Source organism: Schistocerca cancellata, chromosome 3 (assembly GCF_023864275.1).
Source record: "Schistocerca cancellata isolate TAMUIC-IGC-003103 chromosome 3, iqSchCanc2.1, whole genome shotgun sequence".
Taxonomy (NCBI): domain Eukaryota; kingdom Metazoa; phylum Arthropoda; class Insecta; order Orthoptera; family Acrididae; genus Schistocerca; species Schistocerca cancellata.
Genome location: NC_064628.1, coordinates 900,306,003 through 900,327,998, shown reverse-complemented (window position 1 = coordinate 900,327,998; position 21,996 = coordinate 900,306,003). Strand labels below are relative to the sequence as shown.

Genomic DNA, 21,996 nt, shown 5'->3' with positions numbered 1-21,996 from the left:
TCTGTTTTTAGAAATTGGCTTTGTAAGTATTGTATGTGTTAACCTATATTGTTTCATACAGATCATTAGCTGTTTGCCAAATAATATATCAGTTATGACTGTTGTGAATCTCTTGGTCTTAGTTGTCTGTTAGATGGTATTGTTTCTTTAGTGACTTGTGTGTCAGTAGTCATTAGATTCATTAACCTTCAAACATTGGTTGTAGAATAATGCAGAGTTTTTCGATGGGTGGTAGAAAATGCACATTTCAATATTTTAAAATTGTTTTTATATGGTTTTAGTCATTGGAATGAGGTAGGAATATTACTTTTCATCCCCTCGCATTCTGCTTGTGAATGGTGTCTGCTATGAAAAACTGAAATAACTGTGATTTGCTCCAGTTTTATTGTCACAGTTATATTCAAGTTTAATTGTATTCGTGGTGTATAGTGTCTTATGTTTCTGCACTGGAGTTTATTGAACATGTCTGTGATGCTTTTGCAGTAATTAAAAAAGAAAAAGTTGATACATTTCAATCTACTTTCAACCTTTACCACGTTGTTAATACTATTTGGCAAAGATTTCAGATTGAGTAACACTGCCCTTGAATGAGTAGGCATTGCGTTCAGTAAAGTATTTCACATTGTGATTGACTGTAATGAGTTTTTATATGCTGTGCTTTCAGACACTCTGATCTGTGGATATTTTAAAAGGAATTAAATTACATCTGCGTATTATTGAGAATCCTTTGTTATCTTTGTACTAATCTCAAATAATCAGTAAGTCTTTCCGTATTTTGTAACACTTTTTGACCATTGTCTTTTCCAGTGGACAGGGGTCTACCAATGTTGTTATTCTTGATGATGTGAGTAGTAATGGCCAAATCGTATATCCTCTTGGTACACTCTACACTAGTTTTACTTCCGACATTACCTCATTGGGGACATATTGGGTCCCTTGTGTTAGAAAGTCTACAGTCATAGTAGAGTACCATCAACTAAATTCTTACAAGTATAATTATATTGCTTATCTATACTTTTCACTGGAAAATTTGTAAAGCATGGTTTTGATCTTTAACGCTTTCTGTAGAAGCAGTATTCCATTATACAAAAAGCTGTGTTAGTGTACTGTTTTGTGTTTTATCATATGGTGTAATGTTATGTTATGGTGCTGTGGATTATTTTGATAGCTTGTGGTTTATGTATGCTTTACGTTATTTTATTTCAGAGTACAATGTTCTGCATCCACCACCTCTAAATGAGAAAGTTTTAAAAGACAAGAGAAAGAAGTTAAAGGAGACATTGGAGCGAGTGTTGACAATGTATGTAAGTATAGAACATAAATTATACCAGTTGTTTGCTTAATTTACACGGTGAATATACCAACACTCTAAACACAGTTGCACAGTTGTTGACAGATGAGTACAAGATGTAAGATAAGATTTATGCAATTAATGCCACAGAGACAGAATTGTACCTTCAAGACAATGGAGCAGAGAAAAAAACTTTCTCATCTGCTCTTCTCTCACTGCTCACAGAGCAGCTCATTAGCTGCATCCAGAAGAGAGAATAGTTCAGATGATTTGTAGCTACCTTCTTCTGTTACAAAAAGAGGGGAAATATGTAGCATTCTGTTTGGAAATAGGGCAAGTTGGACTCTTTAAGAGACACAAGCAAGATGATGTAAGGCCAAAAGGAGCATGCTGTTGAACTTGGCTGCTCCCATATGAACTACTGCATAGCTGTTGAACCAGTAGACTGAGAGATGATGGAAAGAAGAGCTGCTGGAAATGGTACCATACAAGCTATGATTGGTAGCAAAACCAAGTGTCTGGGTATGTCAAGAGGATGGTGCAACCCTGTCCCTCTCTCAGAAAAGTCTTGAGGTAAGCTGTGCACCATGGCATGGATGCTTCTGAGGCCACTAAATGGGCAGCAGCCTGAGGAACTTGCATCAGTGTAGTTATGTTAGGTTTGTTCCAAAAAGTGTGGCTCAGTCTGGAATGACTATCATCTCCCCATTTCTTTGTGGGAGGCTATTACTTCTTATAATAGGACTCCCTGCAGATTGAGCAGACAACTTGTGAACATTCACATGCAGCCTAATAAGAAAGCCTATATGCCATTCTTCTGGTAATTTCATCAGATCAGAATGTCATTAACATTAACAAGCCGCATATAGTGTCTAGTAAATGTATTTTGGGTTATTGGAAGATAGATGAAAGTGTCATTGATTATTCTCTTTCTATATTTAAAAAAATAAATAAAAAAATAAACAAATTTGCAATGGAACACATTTAATGTAGATATCAACTTCATTCCGAGCAACTGCATTACTGAATTTGAAATGTCCTATGAAGTCTTCTTTTTATGCTGTATTAACTTTTGGTCAGGGCATTTTGCAATATATCAGTGTATTGCATTTAGTACAGGAACTACAGAATGGGTGGAAAAATAAATGTGACTGAGATAGAAGGAGCTATCAAGAGAATTAACAAGTACCTTCAGCTTTTATTCAGGTGTTAAATTCATGTAAGCTGCTGGGTTATATCAGAGCCTGTGTCGTCGTCCTCTATATATTCCAGAAATGCGGCCACAGTACCATCTGATGCAAAGGGCAAGCAACATGTGGGAAATGTGGTTCAGATATGCACAAACAGGATCTATGCGGATGTGCCAACTGCAGAGCAACCATGCAGTCTGCATCCTTGATCGCACTGTATTCATAAATTAAAAAAGGAGATAGCAAGGTATATGCCTTAAGGTGAAACCAGAAAGCGATATAAAACATTGCCACAATCTACATCATTAGCCCTAGAATGGATGAGGACTCTCTCTTGGACCCAGTCTCTCTCTCTCTACATCTACATAGATACTACTCCGCAAGCTACCCATATGGTGCATGGCGGAGGATACACTGTGTCACTACTAGTCATTTCCTTTCCTGTGCCACTCGCATACAGAGTGAGGAAAAAACGACTTACTGTATGCCTTCGTAAGAGCACTAATTTCTCATATTTTATCCTTGTGATCACTATGCGCAATGTATGTTGGCAGCAATAGAATCACTCAGCAGTCAGCTTCAAGTAGCGGTTCTTTAAATTTTCTCAATAGTGTTGCTCAAAAAGAGCATTGCCTTCCCTCCAGGGATTCCTGTTTGTGTCCCCAAAGCAAGCACCTCCATAACACTTATATGTTGTTTGAACCTACCGGTAACAAATCTAGGAACCCACTACAGAATTGCTTCAGTGCCTACCTGGTCCGGGTCCCAAATACTTGAGCAGTACTCAAGAATAGATCCACCAGCATTCTATATGCGGTCTCCTTTACAGGTGAACCACTCTTTCCTAAAATTCTCCCAATAAAGTGAAGTTGACTATTCACCTTCTGTACCACAGTTTTCATTCACCTTCTGTACCACAGTTTTCATGTGCTCATTCCACCTCATACCTCTTTGCTACGTTATGCCCATATATTTAAATGACTTGACAGTGTCACACAGGACACTGGTAATACTGCATCAGAATGTTACAGGTTTGGTCTTCCTACTCAACTGCATTAACTTACATTTTTCCACATTTAAGGCTAACTGCCATTCACTACACCAACTGGAAATTTTGTCTATGTCGTCTTGTAGCAGCCTATAATCACTCAACTTTGACACCTTACCGTACACCATGGCATCATCTGCTATCGACTGCAGATTGCTGCTCACCATGTCGGCCAAATCATTTATGTATACAGAGAACAACATCAGTCCCCTTTTACCTTTGTTATATACTGGAGTCACCTGTGATTTTTTCCAGTTGCTTGGGACTTTGTGCGGGGTGAGAGATTCACGATAAATGCAAGTTAGGTAAGGGGCCAGAGCCATAGAGTGCGCTTTGTAAAAGTGAACTGGGATTCCATGTGGACCTGGTGATTTATTTACTTTCAAATCCTTCAGCTGTTTTTCTGTGCCGGATACACTTATTACTGTGTTGTCCATATGGGATTCTGTCCGATGGTCAAATGACAGTATGTTTGTACTATTCTTGAATATGAAATTGAAAACTTCAGCTTTCATTTTGCTGTCTTTAACTGGCGTGCCAGATAAGTCAACAAAGGACTGAATGGAAGCCTTAGACCTGCATAGCGATTTTACATACAATCAGAATTTTCTTGGTTCTCTGCCTGTCACTTGTCGTCATTTATGCATTCTCTTTTGAACCAAGAGTGCGACAGCCTCTGCTTCCTCAGCACCCGCTGAATTTAGTTATGAAACCATGGTGAGTCTTTTCTATTTTTTTATCCACTTAGTAGGCACACAACTCTCCAGACCACGATTTACAATCTGCTTAAACTTTACCCATTATTCCTCTGCATCCATTTTACTGGAACTAAGTGATGCCAATTCACTGTCTAAGTGGGATGTTAATGTCTAAGTGAGATGTTAATAACTGCTTATATGCTCTATCTAGCAGAAACAATGTCCTAGCTTTCTTAACTAATTTATTAACTTTCATAATCACTGTCGCTATAATGACATCATGATTGCTACTCCCTGTTTCTATACTGACATTCTCAATAAGGTCTGGCCTATATGTAGCTACAAGGTCTAAAATATTATTGATGCATGTGGCCTGGTGAGCTAGCTGCTCAAGACAATTTTCAGAAAACATGTTCAGAAGTATTTCGCATCACTGTCTGTCTGTACTCCCCCTCCCCATGTATTGAATGCATAGACATCCTAGTCTATACTCAGCAGGTTAAAGTCCTGCCTCCAACCATTATTGCATGAAATGGGTATTTACGTGCTATTGACCATAAATTTTCTTTGAATGACTCTAGAACTGTCACAGCAGAATCAGGTGGCCAGTAAAAACATCTAACAATTAACTTGGTTTCACCTACACTTGTTATACGCAACACTCAGCTTCGACCTCAATGTTGTTGTTGTTGTGGTCTTCAGTCCTGAGACTGGTTTGATGCAGCTCTCCATGCTACTCTATCCTGTGCAAGCTTCTTCATCTCCCAGTACCTACTGCAACCTACATCCTTCTGAATCTGCTTAGTATATTCATCTCTTGGTCTCCCCCTAAGATTTTTACCCTCCACACTGCCCTCCAATACTAAATTGGTGATCCCTTGATGCCTCAGAACATGTCCTACCAACCGGTCCATTCTTCTGGTCAAGTTGTGCCACAAACTTCTCTTCTCCCCAATCCTATTCAATACTTCCGCATTAGTTATGTGATCTACCCATCTAATCTTCAGCATTCTTCTGTAGCACCACATTTCAAAAGCTTCTATTCTCTTCTTGTCCAAACTATTTACCGTCCATGTTTCACTTCCATACATGGCTACACTCCATACAAATACTTTCAGAAATGACTTCCTGACACTTAAATCTATACTCGATGTTAACAAATTTCTCTTCTTCAGAAACGCTTTCCTTGCCATTGCCAGTCTACATTTTATATCCTCTCTACTTCGACCATCATCAGTTATTTTGCTCCCCAAATAGCAAAACTCCTTTACTACTTTAAGTGTCTCATTTCCTAATCTAATTCCCTCAGCATCACTCGACTTAATTAGACTACATTCCATTATCCTTGTTTTGCTTTTGTTGATGTTCATCTTATATCCTCCCTTCAAGACACCATCCATTCCGTTCAACTGCTCTTCCAAGTCCTTTGCTGTCTCTGACAGAATTACAATGTCATCGGCGAACCTCAAAGTTTTTATTTCTTCTCCATGGATTTTAATACCTACTCCAAATTTTTCTTTTGTTTCCTTTACTGCTTGCTCAATATACAGATTGAATAACATCGGGGAGAGGCTACAACCCTGTCTTACTCCCTTCCCAACCACTGCTTCCCTTTCATGTCCCTCGACTCTTATAACTGCCATCTGGTTTCTGTACAAATTGTCAATAGCCTTGCGCTCCCTGTATTTTACCCTTGCCACCTTTAGAATTTGAAAGAGAGTATTCCAGTCAACATTGTCAAAAGCTTTCTCTAAGTCTACAAATGCTAGAAACGTAGGTTTGCCTTTTCTTAATCTTTCTTCTAAGATAAGTCGTAAGGTCAGTATTGCCTCACGTGTTCCAGTATTTCTACGGAATCCAAACTGATCTTCCCCGAGGTCGGCTTCTACTAGTTTTTCCATTCGTCTGTAAAGAATTCGTGTTAGTATTTTGCAGCTGTGACTTATTAAACTGATATTTCGGTAATTTTCACATCTGTCAACACCTGCTTTCTTTGGGATTGGAATTATTATATTCTTCTTGAAGTCTGATGGTATTTCGCCAGTTTCATACATTTTGCTCACCAGATGGTAGAGTTTTGTCAGGACTGGCTCTCCCAAGGCCGTCAGTAGTTCCAATGGAATGTTGTCTACTCCGGGGGCCTTATTTCGACTCAGGTCTTTCAGTGCTCTGTCAAACTCTTCACGCAGTATCGTATCTCCCATTTCATCTTCATCTACATCCTCTTCCATTTCCATAATATTGTCCTCAAGTGCATCACCCTTGTATAGACCCTCTATATACTCCTTCCACCTTTCTGCTTTCCCTTCTTTGCTTAGAACTGGGTTTCCATCTGAGCTCTTGATGTTCATACAAGTGGTTCTCTTATCTCCAAAGGTCTCTTTAATTTTCCTGTAGGCAGTATCTATCTTACCCCTAGTGAGATAAGCCTCTACATCCTTACATTTGTCCTCTAGCCATCCCTGCTTAGCCATTTTGCACTTCCTGTCGATCTCATTTTTGAGTCGTTTGCATTCTTTTTTGCCTGCTTCATTTACTGCATTTTTATATTTTCTCCTTTCATCAATTAAATTCAATATTTCTTCTGTTACCCAAGGATTTCTACTAGCCCTCGTCTTTTTACCTACTTGATCCTCTGCTGCCTTCACTACTTCATCCCTCAAAGCTACCCATTCTTCTTCTACTGTATTTCTTTCCCCCATTCCTGTCAATTGTTCCCTAATGCTCTCCCTGAAACTCTGTACAACCTGTGGTTCTTTCAGTTTATCCAGGTCCCATCTCCTTAAATTCCCACCTTTTTGCAGTTTCTTCAGTTTTAATCTACAGGTCATAACCAATAGATTGTGGTCAGAGTCCACATCTGCCCCTGGAAATGTCTTACAATTTAAAACCTGGTTCCTGAATCACTGTCTTACCATTATATAATCTATCTGATACCGTTTAGTATCTCCAGGGTTCTTCCATGTATACAACCTTCTATCATGATTCTTAAACCAAGTGTTAGCTATGATTAATTCTATCAGGCGGCTTCCTCTTTCATTTCTTAGCCCCAATCCATATTCACCTACTACGTTTCCTTCTCTCCCTTTTCCTACACTCGAATTCCAGTCACCCATGACTATTAAATTTTCGTCTCCCTTCACTATCTGAATAATTTCTTTTATTTCATCATACATTTCTTCAATTTCTTCGTCATCTGCAGAGCTAGTTGGCATATAAACTTGTACTACTGTAGTAGGTGTGGGCTTCGTATCTATCTTGGCCACAATAATGCGTTCACTATGCTGTTTGTAGTAGCTTACCCGCATTCCTATTTTCCTATTCATTATTAAGCCTACTCCTGCATTACCCCTATTTGATTTTGTATTTATAACCCTGTATTCACCTGACCAAAAGTCTTGTTCCTCCTGCCACCGAACTTCACTAATTCCCACTATATCTAACTTTAACCTATCCATTTCCCTTTTTAAATTTTCTAACCTACCTGCCCGATTAAGGGATCTGACATTCCACGCTCCGATCTGTAGAACGACCTCAATAGAGAGAATATTTTTGTCAGCTGCAGTAAACAGTCCTCCTCCTATGGCCTCTAATCTTCTTTTCGATATACATTCCACTGCTTTCCACTTCAGGCTTTGCCAGCTCTCAGTCCCAAGAATAATTTGAGTGTGAGAATGTTCCTGGAAGGCAGTAAATTCGGGAGCTTTATTACATTTTGACAGTTTACTGATAAAATTGTGACAATCTCTCTCTCTCTTTCTTATTAAAAAATAACTGCAAGAGTACGCTACATATGAGTAAGCTTTCAGTTAACAGTCCTAGAGACTACTACTTGCTTTGTCACTCCACATTACTCTCCAGTTGATTGTTGATGCTTGAAGAGACATGTTGTAGGTCTGAAAGATGCAGACCATCTGTTTAGGTTAGCTTTGTCTGCTTTTACACTTTTCTTTTTATACTGACTGCATACAATAAAACTGCTCGAAAATAGCTTGGTAGTGTCCAGTAAGTCAGGAAGAAATTGAAAAACTGTTTGAATTTTTGCATGCTTGCAAAGTAGGAGTGATCTGTTTTACGTGGTAAAAACTTTCTAAAGACAAGATCGCATAACCGTTTTGTTATTTACATACTGCCAGTTTTGTCAGACTGACTGTGTGTTCTTTAGGTCATCAAAAATTTGTGTTATAAAATGTGTTCATTCTGAGTTGGACCTCATTCCAAGTTGTCACGTAGATAAAGTGTAGCACATAATATAAAGGTTTGTTAAGAATAAAACATCTAAAATCAAGAAACACCTTGTGCACTTAGCCTTGTTCTTATATGTAGCACTCAAAGATGATTGTTACATCATAAAAGATGTAGCATACAATGAAATACAGAGTAGCACATCTGTTAACATTAGCTGGACATGTTGCAATCAACACGATCGTTATGTCATGAATAACACGGTATACAATAAAATACACAGTAGCACATATGTTAATGTTCAAATCATTGATTAGGACATGTTCATCTGACATTAACAGATGTGCTACTGTGTATTTGATTGTATACTGTTCAAGCGGCAGCAGAACACACACATAAAAGATGGTTGTAATTGGCAAGCTTTCGGAGCCAGTGGCTCCTCCTTCAGTCAGAAGGGTTGAACGGGAAGAATGTGGGTGAAGGAAGAGGATTGGAGAGGTCTAGGAAAAGGGGTAGATTTTGGGAAAGTCGCCCAGAACTGAAGGTCAGGGGAGATTTACCTCAAAGGATGAGAAGGAAAGACTGATTGTTGGGGATTGCATTGGACAAGATTTGAAAACCTGAGAGCTTAAAGGTTGAAGACAGGTTAATATGCAGACAAAGATTACTGCTTAAACATCATGCATGAGTTAATAAGAGTGAGAAGCTAAGTGCATTGTATGTAACAGAGGTTGGGGGGAAGGGTGGTAAAAAGACATTGAAAGAGTAAAAAACTAAAATGGAGTGAAGCAAAGAGTAGTTACTGTGAAGAAACACCGAGAGGGAAGAAATGAACGTAAATTAAGGCCAGGTGAGTGATGAGAACAGAGGATATATTGTAGTGCTAGTTCTCCCACCTGCGGAGTTCTCAGGAACTGGTGTCTGGGCGAAGAATCCAGATGGTGCGTGTGGTGAAACAGGTGCCGAGGTCAGGATTGTCATGTTGTAGAGCGTGCTGTGCAACAGGATATCCACACTGCCTATGCCTATTCATCCTAATTGATAATTTGGTGGTAGTCATGCCGAGGTAGAAGGCTGAACAGTGTTTACATAACAGTTGGTATATGACGTGCTGTTTAACTGATGGCTCTCCCTTTGATACAATATGTTTTGCATGTTACAGGGCTACTATAGATGGCGGTAGGAGGGTGCATAAGGCAAGTCTTACAGCAGGGACCGTCACAGGGGTAGGAGCCATAGGGTAGGGAGATGGGTGCAGGAACAGCAAAGGGTCTGACAAGAATACTGTGGAGATAGGGAGGGCGACAGAAAACTATTGTAGGTGTGGTTGGGCAAAATTTCAGGCAGAATGGATCTCATTCCAATGCATGATTTTAGAAAGTCATGGCCCTGTTGAAGTAACTGATTAACTCGTTCCAGACCAGGATAATACTGAGTCAACAGGGTAGTGCTCCGAAGTTGTTTTTTGGAGGGACCAGCAGGACCAGGATTGAATGTGATGGCCCAGAAACTCTAGGCTAGTGGAGTAATTATGTGCAGTGAAGGCTGAGGTGAGAATGGTGCTGTATTTCAGTAAAGAGTCTATGCATCTGTACAACTATGTTTGCCTTGGATGCCAAGGCTGTATGGGAGGGACCTTTGACATGGAAAGGATAGCAATTGTCAAAATATAAGTAGTGTTGTTTGTTGATAGGTTTAAGGATGGAAGTGTGTAGCTGGCCTTCGGTGAGGATGAGGTCAACATCAAGGAAAGTGCCATGGGATTCGGAATAGGACCATGTGAAATTTAATTGGGAAATGGTATTCAGAGATCCCAGGAATTTTAGCAGGTCAGCCTCACCATGGGTCCATATGGTAAAGATATCATCAGTGTATCTAAACCAAATCAGAGGCTTCACTTCTGGATTCCAGGAAAGCGCCCTCCAAGCGACGCAGGAAAAGGTTGGCGTAGGAAGGAACCATCCTGGTTCCCATGGCCGTACCCCTGATATGTTTGTATGTCTGCCCCTCAAAGATGAAGTAGTTGTTGGTAAGTATAAAGTTGATTAAGGTGAGTGGGAAAGATGTCATAGGTTTGGAATCAGGTGGGCATTGACTGACGAAATGTTCAGCAGCAGACAGACCATGAAGGTGTGGGATGTTGGTATAGAGGGAAGTAGCATCAGTGGCGACAAGCAAGGTTGATGGGGGTGGGACAGGCATGGATTTCAAACGCTCTAGGTAATGGTTGGCATCTTTGATGTAGGAGGTGAGTCTTTGTACTACGGGTTGCAGATGTTGATCGACTAAGGCAGTTATGTGTTCGGTGGGTCCTTTGAAGCCAGCAACTATAGGACGGCCAGGGTGATTGGGTTTGTGGACCTTAGAAAGAAGGTAAAAGGTTTGGGTGGGGTGAGAAGCTCTATGGGTTGAGGTGCCCTCATGTTTTAAGGAGGCACTGTAGGTCAGTTTTAATCATAGGGATGGGATCTTGATGGCAGACGCTGTATGTAGTGGTGTCAGACAGCTGGCGTAGGCCTTCACTAACGTACTGCTTTCGGTCAAGTACTGCAGTGGTAGATCCCTTGTCTGCTGGGAGGATAATGAGGGAGTCATCAACGTTTAGGGAACATAGAGCCTGGATTTACGCAGAGGACAGGTTAGGGTCATGTTGTAGGGACCTGTAGGGTTGTGAAGCAATGCTGGGTGTGAGGAATTCTTGGAAGGCTTGTAAGGCATGATTTTGAGGTAGTGGTGGCGGATGAAGTTGGGATCGTGGTCTGAACTGGGGGGTCCAATGTCAAGTTTGCTGTTCAATGTCAGGTTTGCTGTTCAATGTCAGGTTTGCTGTTCAATGTCAGGTTTGCTGTTGGGAAGGTTTTTGGATTGGCTTGTAAAGTGATATTTCCAGTGGATATTACATGTGAAGGAAAGTAGGTCCTTCACCAAAGCAACATGATCAAATGCAGATTTAGGGCTGAAAGTGAGACCCTTAGATAATACCGATAATTCAGGAGGAGAGAGTGCTTTAGATGAGAGTTTAAGGACATCGGACTGTTGACTGGTTCTTGTGATTACAGGTTATTCCTGATCTGGGAGGCAGTAGTGAAGGCTGTGAGATGTTAAGGAAGTCTGCCAAGCTCGGTTTGTAGGAGAGGAGTGCTGGTTGATGATGTGGCTGTTTAGGAAGCCGCAGAAGGACAGAAAGGGAAACCCTGTTCAGATAGTTTAGGAGAAGATAGTATAGCTTTTTGAGGTGAAGTCTGGCATATTGTTGCAGTTTGAAGTTGGCTTGACGGATGATACCATTCAGGGAAACATGAGGGGCAGATAACTGTAGGATTTTGTATAAGTGATGCTGGCATTCAGATATGGATCGTAATTTTGTTCCTGAAATGGGCTCCACTCGGAGGTCGGAGGGGCACGGAGACTGAGGCAATGGAGGGCCAGCTGGCAGCAGTGGATGCGAGGCCTCCTCTGCTAGCAAAGGGAGGGGGGGGGCAGAGGGGGAAGAGGGCAGATCAGGATCGATGGGCTCCACATCGACAGGCGCAAGTGCTAGCCTCGCTGGGACCCAAGGGTGCAGGTGAGAGAAGGATGGCCGGGGGCACAGACATGGTAGCAGTGGGGAGGTGAACTGCTGCAAGTGTGAGTCTACCCGTGGAACAGCATCATGACCAACTCTGCTGCTCAGCTGACTGGGAGATTGCAGCGACGGTTCCCCAACACAATGCAGGTGCAACTAATTTGCATAACACGTCATCTGCCACCAGCCAACATCCACTATTGAGAACGCCTGATCTTCATGGCTCACCATGACACCTGGCAGCCGCTCCCTTTACGGGCCAAAGAATTGAGTCCGGGAAGGAAAATGCAGTGGGCCACGTTGGTCTGGGGATGTGATACAGTGTGCACGAAATCCAGCAGCCCTGCAGCTGGAACCCACACAAGCTTTCCTCTGGACTGCACCCATTGGCTGATGTCACATTCTCAGAAAACTCAACAACGCATCATCGCGGGATGAGAGACTTCTTCATTTGGTTCTTGAATGTGTGTATGAAGTGTTCCACTTCCAAGTTAGGGGCCAGGTGAAACAGCGGTAGTCAAATGGTGGATACCATTGTGCACACAGAAGCTGCCACCAACCAACATCCACCACCTAGAACTGCTGATCTTTATGGCTCACTGTGACACCTGCCAGCCATCCCTGGCCAAAGGACTGGGTCCTGGAAGGAAAATGCAGTGGACCACGTTTGTCCGGGGAATGCGATTCAGTGTGCACCAAATGCAGGACACCGCAGCTGGCACCCACGCAAGCATTCCACTGGACTGCACCCAGTGACTGATGTCACCTGACACGTTGTCAGAAAACTCAACAAAGCATCATCGCAGGAAGAGGGACATCTTCATTTGGTTCTTGAATGTGTGCGTGAAGTGTTCCGCCTCCAAGTTAGTGTCCAGATGAAACAGCGCAGTGGTCAGATGCTGGAAACTGTTGTGTATACAAAAATCTTCAAACTCCTTTGACCCAAACTGCCTACTAGACATGAGGGTCCTAAGGAATCCCTCTATGGCAGAAATAACTGATAATGGGTGAAGAATGGCAGCCAGTGACATAGGGGACAGCTTGGCTATGTGTGTGGAAAATGCTGCCCTAAATTAGACCCATGAAATCAACATGAACTGTGCCCCAAGGGTGCTCTGGGGCCTGCTAAGAAAAAATCGGACATGGCAGTGCAGCCCGGTTGTGTGCACAGGCTCGCAGGTCTGCACGACATTCGATGTCGTGCTTGATCGCTGATCAGTAGCCTTGTCATCGTGCCAACACCTTCATATAAATCACACCCCAGTGCGACACATACAGCAAATGGAGTGTGTGAGGATGCAGTGCTGGAGGAATGACCACTCAGCAGCATTGCTCCTCTGATGTAAGCATGAGGACCCCTGCACAGTGTTGAGTCAGTCACATAAGAGAAAAACATATGCCATGCGGAATCTGCCCCCAAAGAGGCGCCCCACAGCTAACCCACCTGGACAGGTAAAACAATTTTCCAACACTGTGACATTTAACACTGTTAACTGGAAATCTGACAGGGTTTGGTACCATCCTGCCTTCGAACTCTGGGTCAGGCTCCACTGGTAGCTGCAAAAATGCATCAGCATTGGCACACTGGGCAGTGGAGCGGTAATGAATGTTATAGCAATAGTTACTGAGAAAGAGAGCCCACCTCTGCAGTCAGTGGGCTCTCCTATCTGACAACTTAAAACGAGAACCAGGTAAAGGAACCAGCAGCTTATGGTTGGCAATGAGGAGGAACCTTGCCCCATAGAGGGAAACATGAAACTTCTTTACTCCAAAAGTAATAGCTAGCATCTCCTTTTCCACCTGTGAATAATTACGCTGTGCAGTAGAAGTGTTTTCGATAGATAAGCAGTGGGTTGTTCGGTGTCATCCGGGTTCCAATAGGACAAGATCCAATGTGACAGGACTCCACCAAGCCATACTGATAACTCTCATATGCCACAGTTAAAGGTTTACTTGGAGTAAACAGAAAGCAGAGCACAAACACTGCTTGAGAGACTGAAAAAGCTCCATGACAATCCGCAGACCATACATGCTTAACACCCTTTTGGCGAAACCAGTTAAGAAGATGGCGAATGTGCACTGCCCGGTGCATGGTATGAAATCCCACCCAAAATAGACTGGAGCTCCGTGAGGATCTTGGATGCCAGCTGGTAGGTGATGGTTTTGATGTGGTCATCTGTAGGATCGAGGCCATCTTTGCTAACCACATGTCCCAAAAGAAGCACCTGTGGGGGGTAAAAATATACCTTTGTGGGGGTAAAAATATACCTTCCCAACTTGCAATGAAGGCCATCCTCCAGCAGGCGTTGCAAAATTGATTAATGTTTTGTAAATGCTCCTCCCAATAGAGCCCATTACTCAGATGCCAACCAGGTAATTGATGCAACAGGGAATTTCTTGAATCAGCTGCTCCAGATACCATTAATAAATTCCCAGCATAGACGAGATTCCAAAAGGCAAGCGCTCATATCGATATGTGAACGATAATGGGCCCCCCCTGGGCAACTTTGCCAACAACTCTGCCTGCTGCAGAATTGGATAGGAACCTGCACCACAATGCGCATTCGCCCCCTGTTTAAAATCACCACAAAGGCACACAGTGCCATCTGGCTTCTGATTCACCACCAAAGACATGGCTCACTGACTTGACTATCTGAGTTTCGCATGGTTAGCACACTGGACTCGCATTCAGGAGGACAACGGTTCAAACCCACGTCCAGCCATCAGGATTTAGGTTTTCTGTGATTTTCCTAAATTGCTCCAGGCAAATGCTGGGATGGTTCCTTTGAAAGTGCATGGCTGACTTCCTTTCCCATCCTTGACACAATCTGAGCTTGTGCTCTGTTCTAATGACCTCAGTGTCAGTTGGATCTTAAACCTAGTCTTCCTTCCTTCATTCTTCCTTATTATCTTGACAAAATAGGAGAAACAACGCCTTGATGCAGCCAATGCTGCAACTCAGCGTTTACCTTGTTGCACTTGAAGAAGGGAATGGGGTGGGGGTGACAAAATTTAAGTACTACTAATAGCTTAAGAGAAACATGTGCCTCAAAATCTTCTGTTGTGCCCAAGGTGTTCTCAAACAATGACCTGTACGGCCGTAGTAGTGTGTCCAAATCAAGAAAAGAAATGAATTGGCAAACTAAACGCAATTTGACAACAATCTGGAAGCCAAAAAGAGAAAAATCATCTATCACAAAAATATTTTGTGCATGAACTGATCACTAAAAATGTTAAGTTGCTGTTCCACATCCTTATAATGTACAGAGAATTGCCCCCACAAAGGAACGCATTGTTTACTACAAAATACTAGCTGCCATAGTGGTCATTGCAACTCCAGGCATCCCAAGAGCTGTACATATGCAAAATAATGAGGCTGACTGTCACTCAACATGTCTACTTGAAATTTGACCAGCTGCTCATCCGCAACCATCATCATCAAAACACGCCAAGGCATTGGAAATGGCCCCAGAGTGCAGCAAAAACACACAAGTTTCTGGTGATTGACTCACAGCTCACCAAACTCCACACATGGCCTACATGTGTGGGAAGAACCATTGGCTCACCCAATGAGCAGAAGGAGAATGACAGCAAGGACCGAAAAAGTGTCTTGGATAGGAGTTATGACACTGCAGCTGATGTGGACCTGCCTAGCAAGACCTGGGCAAAGAAGTCCAGTACCACTGCACCTTAATCGTATACACACAGTGACATGACAGGAGGCGAGACTGCCTGGGCTACCCCACGGGGAACTGAGGGCTATTTACTGTGCACACCTAGTTGAGCCACCTGCTAATTATCAGAAAGGACATACCTTGCAGCTACTGTTATCTCATACAATTCTGGAATCTGGGCTATGACAGCTAAAGAAGGGTTGGACAAATCAGTGCCGTAGTCTGAACCTTGGGATCAGATACTAACCAGACAATATTGTCCCGAATTAGTGAGTCTGCAGAAGAGGCAGCACGTTGTGGACACTGAAAATGACACTAGCACAGGAGGCCCTGCAAATCGACCATGCAGGCCACACAGGACTGCCCTGGCCCCTTGTGGTGCTGCTTCAATTGCACCCACATCATCACCACATGGATCTGATGTTCATAATACCATGTCAGCAACCAGAAAGGCTCATCAAAGGGAAGTTTCTCGGGCTCAGTAGAAGGCTTCAAATTTTGGACAACTTCATATAAACCCATACTGCTTTACAACAACAAGGTGGCCTTATCAACCAGATCAATGATACGCCTTACCTGGCAGTGCAAGAACTGCTGGAGGTAATTTCCCATGTTACCGTAGGCTCATCAAAACTGGTAAACAGTGGCTGGGGTTGGGTAAGAAAACTGAAGAGCGGGCGTCTGGCTCACTACTGGCTGGGCAAGGGCACATAGCAAGTCCTCATTGTGGTTTAGCAGCATCTGCATCTGCTTCTGCTGCTGCTGTTCCTTCTGTAGCTAAAACTGTTCCTACCAGCAGGATCTATAGTATCCAAAACTTAACACTACGAATATACGAAAGCTATAAGGCCATAACATGCGTAAGAAAATCCTTTGTGCCTACTTTAGTATCTCCACAGGCATGACAATGCCACTGCACTACACTGTCTGCTGATACTACACTTTGTGTACTCCCTCTATAGCATGTTTTCACACTTCAGTGCTCTACCCACGCCTGCTCATCTGCCTCCATTACAATGTCTGCTGGCGGGATGTAACAGTTCTAAATTGATAACTTTTAATAATACTTTTCAAATTCCAAAAAATGATTCTAAATGTTCAAGAATGTTTTTAAATGCTGAATAACTTAATTTGAAGATTTTTGGAGGAATTCTATTTTAAAAGAAATGTATGATAAATTTAAATACTAATAAACAATAAAAGAACTTTTTCGGAATTGTTGTTTAAATTTATGTTTTGCTAACTTTGGAACTTTTTCTCCTATCTGTTCTAGGGTTAAAACTTTTGTTAATCTCAACATTGATGAATGTAATACTTTACCAATAAATGGTTGCCACGCCCCAGTGGAATAGTAATGGCCTGGCAAGAGGCCTAAAGTTGATGTTGCTGTATTTGTCAGTGATGAATACCACTCCTTGCATCTCCCCTCAGCACCAACTTGCAAGCAAGTCATTTGCTGCAATAATACATGTGCGTGCATGGTGTGACCATAATTATCTTTTGTATACCTATTCCCAATGAAGATCTGAACAAGCACATGCCATTGTTCACCTGAGAGATTTTAATGCAGACAGTGGCATTCTGTCACCACATACTCCCTGGGTACAGCTTTTGAGAACCTGATACAAAGAGAAGAGTTATGTCTTTTGAACATGCGACAGAGCACTCACTTCCAAATTGTTACAGGATGGTTCTTCTCCATTAATACCCCAATTTGCTCTCTGGTCCAACCACACAAATCTTTGTGAGAAATGAGAAACTATTTGTACTTAACCACATTGTGATCTGGGTTCACCAATCAAATTACGCAATACCCATAAGTTAGTAACCAAGTGGATACTCAGTAACTCTAAATGAAAACTCTACAGACAAATGACTGTACTTGAATGTTCTGGAAGCATCCATGAATGACTGGGTGATCCACCAAATTGCTAACCTACCTACTATAAATTCCCCAGGCCCTCTACAAAGACTGACTGTCCAGTGGTGGAGTGCTGCTGTGCAATCATCAACAAGCATTTACATTGTCATCAGCAAATCTTAATTTTTTTTATTTCTTCTCCCTAAATGTTAATTACCTTCTATATTTCTCCTTAGTTTCCTTTATTTCTTGCTCAATGTATGGGTTCATTCTCCCTTCCCAACTACTGCTTCCCTCTCACATCCTTCAAATCAGTTTTGTTTCTGTACAGGTTGTAGATGACATTTTACTTCTAACATTTTATTCATGCCACCTTCAGAATTTCAAAGAAAATTATCAAAAGTTTTTTTCTAAATCTACAAACATTTTAAATTTTGGTTTGACTTACTTTAATTTACCATCTAAGCTATGTCTTAGGGTAGGTATTACGTCACATTTTCTTGCATTGTTCCAGAAGCCAAACTCATCTTCTACCCAGTCGACTTATTCCAGTCCTTCGTCAATCTATAGATAAGTTGTGTTAGTATTTTACAATCATGTCTTATTAAACTGAGAGTTTGATAAACTCACATCAGCAAGCATCTGTCTCCGCTTGTCACTGACACAGAAACATGAGGGCTTGTTTCCTCATATGGTGTTGTATTTTGGGAAACTCACTAAGAATAATATTATTTATGCACACAATTGCTATTCAGGTGTCTCTGAATTCTAACTCTGTTGTCTGTATACATATATTCCATCATGGAATTTGTTGTGGAATACATTAACTCATTCAGAAAAACTGTAACAATCATTCAGTGAACACTGTATGGAAAAACAAAAAAATTGAGTGATAAACCCAAAGTATTCAAACCGAAGTTGAAAGTTTCCTTGTGACATCCCTCCTGTCCTATCTAGGAGTTCCTTGCAGTAGTTGAGAACTGTTCTCTGTAATGTGATTAATTCGTATACACTCAGTTTTTTGTGTTTCATTAATTCTTTAAGTATTTGTTTATAAATTTTCTAATCAGCATTCTGTAAACTGTGCACTGACTCATTCCATGAGCAAATAGCTTTCGCTCGGATGTTAATAAAAATAAATAAATAATATAATAATTTATAAATAAATAATATAAATTCTCCTTGATGTTTGAGGATATTTGCCTGTCTTGTGTCTTGTGTCTACCAGGAGGAACAGTTTAACCATTGTTGGTCCTTCCAAGAGTCTTACTAATTGTGACAGAATGTGGTTCTCAGTTGCCTGATTTTATTGTGTTTATAGCTGCCGGTATTCTGTGTGGGTAGATTTGTGTAGAAGTAAATGAGGCATAATTGTTATGGTAAAGTCCAGGTAGTAAATGTTGAACAGAAATTTGAAGTTTGTGTAACATCTTGTTATTGCCCTGATTCAGTTGCAAAAATTACATTCTTGTGGACAGTATTGAACATTTCAATTTGTGTGGTAGGATAAAGAAGATCCAGAAAAATGGGCAGAGCTGAAGCGGATGGAAGTAGAGTACGAAAAACGCCGAGCGGCCCTCGTCGCATATGCCGAGTCGGTGCGGCACGCTCAGCAGGTTCAAGTCGATGACATTCCTCTCCCGACACTGCAGCTTCCTTCGTCAGTCCACCCGGACTCGATGCTGTTTGCAGGCATTCCTTCCCAGATACCGCTTCCCACAGCAGACCCACTGGTGGGCCTCATCCCACCCCACCACCTATCAGGGGCAGCAGCTCTGGCAGGAGTCCCCCTGCCCCCAGGCCTCACACTGCCCCCTCCGCCTGGAATACTTAAAAAGACTTCAGCCTATGCTGGCACTGGCCCTCCAAAAACAAAGAAGAACCCTGGAGTGCCACCTGGGCCTCCTCCAGAGCTCAGTGATGACAGCGGAGATGAAGAACCGATGGAGCAAGATGGTAAGTAAACTATGTTGTCACTTCATTGGTGATAAAACCGTAGGCAGATTCGCCATAGCATTCCGAAATTCGATTTTTGGAGATTCGATAAATGGAACTGTAATGGGCATCCTTCTCCAGTGGAAGTTTTAGATGTTCATTCATGATATACTTTCTAAAATTGTGATTCCCATTGACATATCTATTGTATTTAGTACCCCTATTATTTATTCATCAGAATCCCTAAATTGAAAACCAGTGACGTCTAAAAGCTATGCTCTATGTGGTACATAGCAGTAAATGTTCTGAGCCGAGCAAGGAAACTTATACAATATATCTATGCTGATAAGAATAATAGAATTTATCTGCTTGAGCAGCAGGTGAATATAATAACACATGTAGATACAGTTTGTTCTTGTAACTTTCCAAATTAATGTATCAATAGAGAAAATGGACAGAAGGACCTGAAATCGGAGTCTGCCTTAGTCATAAGCAATGTGATCAAATAATTCATTACAAATTGTGATTTACTACTTCTTCTTTCAGCACTTGTAATTTTTTTGCTAAAAGACCCAAATTAGAGTCTAATTTCACTTTAAACATAGTTGACACATGAAATACAGCCTATTGTCATCTGTTATTAGCAGTTAACAAGTTGTCCGATGGATCACTTTGAAATTTCAATTACAGAGAGAGAAAACAGTGATGCAGCAATCACCTAGTGCTGAGAGTAGCTTTATTCAAGCTTTCTCATTTAGTAAAAAAATTCTCACATTGGACAAAAAATACAGGGTTATTACAAATGATTGAAGCGATTTCACAGCTCTACAATAACTTTATTATTTGAGATATTTTCACAATTCTTTGCACACACATACAAAAACTCAAAAAGTTTTTTTAGGCATTCACAAATGTTCGATATGTGCCCCTTTAGTGATTCGGTAGACATCAAGCCGCTAATCAAGTTCCTTCCACACTCGGCGCAGCATGTCCCCATCAATGAGTTCGAAAGCATTGTTGATGCAAGCTCGCAGTTCTGGCACGTTTCTTGGTAGAGGAGGTTTAAACACTGAATCTTTCACATAACCCCACAGAAAGAAATCGCATGGGGTTAAGTTGGGAGAGCATGGAGGCCAGGACATGAATTGCTGATCATGATCTCCACCACGACCGAACCATCGGTTTTCCAATCTCCTGTTTAAGAAATGCGGAACATCATGATGGAAGTGCGGTGGAGCACCATCCTGTTGAAAGATGAAGTTGGCGCTGTTGGTCTCCAGTTGTGGCATGAGCCAAATTTCCAGCATGTCCAGATACACGTGTTCAACCGTTTCTTCGCTCACTGCAGGCCAACCTGTTGATTTCCCCTTACAGAGGCATCCAGAAGCTTTAAACTGCGCATACCATCGCCGAATGGAGTTAGCAGTTGGTGGATCTTTGTTGAACTTCGTCCTGAAGTGTCGTTGCACTGTTATGACTGACTGATGTGAGTGCATTTCAAGCACGACATACGCTTTCTCGGCTCCTGTCGCCATTTTGTCTCACTGCGCTCTCGAGCGCTCTGGCGGCAGAAACCTGAAGTGCGGCTTCAGCCGAACAAAACTTTATGAGTTTTTATACGTATCTGTAGTGTGTCGTGATCATATGTCAATGAATGGAGCTACAGTGAATTTATGAAATCGCTTCAATCATTTGCAATAGCCCTGTACAGTCAGACACAGTACCGTATTTACTCGAATCTAAGCCGCACTTTTTTTCCGGTTTTCGTAATCCAGAAAACCGCCTGCGGCTTAGAATCGAGTGCAAAGCTAGCGGAAGTTATGAAAAATGTTCGTACGTGCCGCCACAACTAACTTCTGCCGGCGAATACATGTAGCGCTACGCAAGCATACTTTGTAGGCACAAAGATAAATACTGGCGCCAAAACCTCTGCGTCAGTAAATAATTTTTTTTAAAAAAAAGTGGAAGACGAGATTTTTTTTTCTCCGCCGCGAGTTTCGACCACTGCATTTTCATACATTATCCAACGAAGTAAATACAAATTCCGTATTGTTCATCTTCGAATGTAGCACAATTTCAGTGTACTACGAAAATCTGACTGGCAAGACTGTTTGGGATGTTTGTCAATATGGCCAACTCTATGTTCTGAATTTTTTCCTATCTGTGAGAAGAGATGGTTGCTAATAGGAACCTGATGAAATTTGAATCACATACAGTATTCTCTTCACCATAAGAATAATACGAATATAAACATTTTGCCATGTATTCTTTCGTGTTTGCTGCTATCTCATTTAAATCCTGTCTGCCTAATAAACTACGAAACTATAGAGTGAGACAACAGTAAACGTGGAAGAATATACATATCATGTCATGTTTATATTCGTATTATTCTTATGCCTAATAGTGATACAGTCAGAAATGAAGCACGGCAAGTGACTAGATTTTTAAATCTAAGATGACTGTAATTTCTGTGCAGAATTTGATGTAATAAAGAACCGGCCGCAAAGATTTTCAAACGGAGAAAAATTTTCACAAACTCTCCTTCAGAA

At 41.6% G+C, this 21,996-nt stretch overlaps 1 protein-coding gene across 1 annotated transcript in view; it reads left to right on the top strand.

Annotated features, from left to right (window-relative positions):
* Positions 1-21,996, top strand: part of LOC126175974 (WW domain-binding protein 11) — a 119,203-nt gene that overhangs the window by 42,153 nt on the left and 55,054 nt on the right. Inside the window, exons 3-4 of the mRNA XM_049923074.1 lie at positions 1,207-1,304; positions 19,018-19,468. Coding sequence (XP_049779031.1) covers positions 1,207-1,304; positions 19,018-19,468 — 549 coding nt within the window. The remainder of the gene's footprint in view (positions 1-1,206; positions 1,305-19,017; positions 19,469-21,996) is intronic.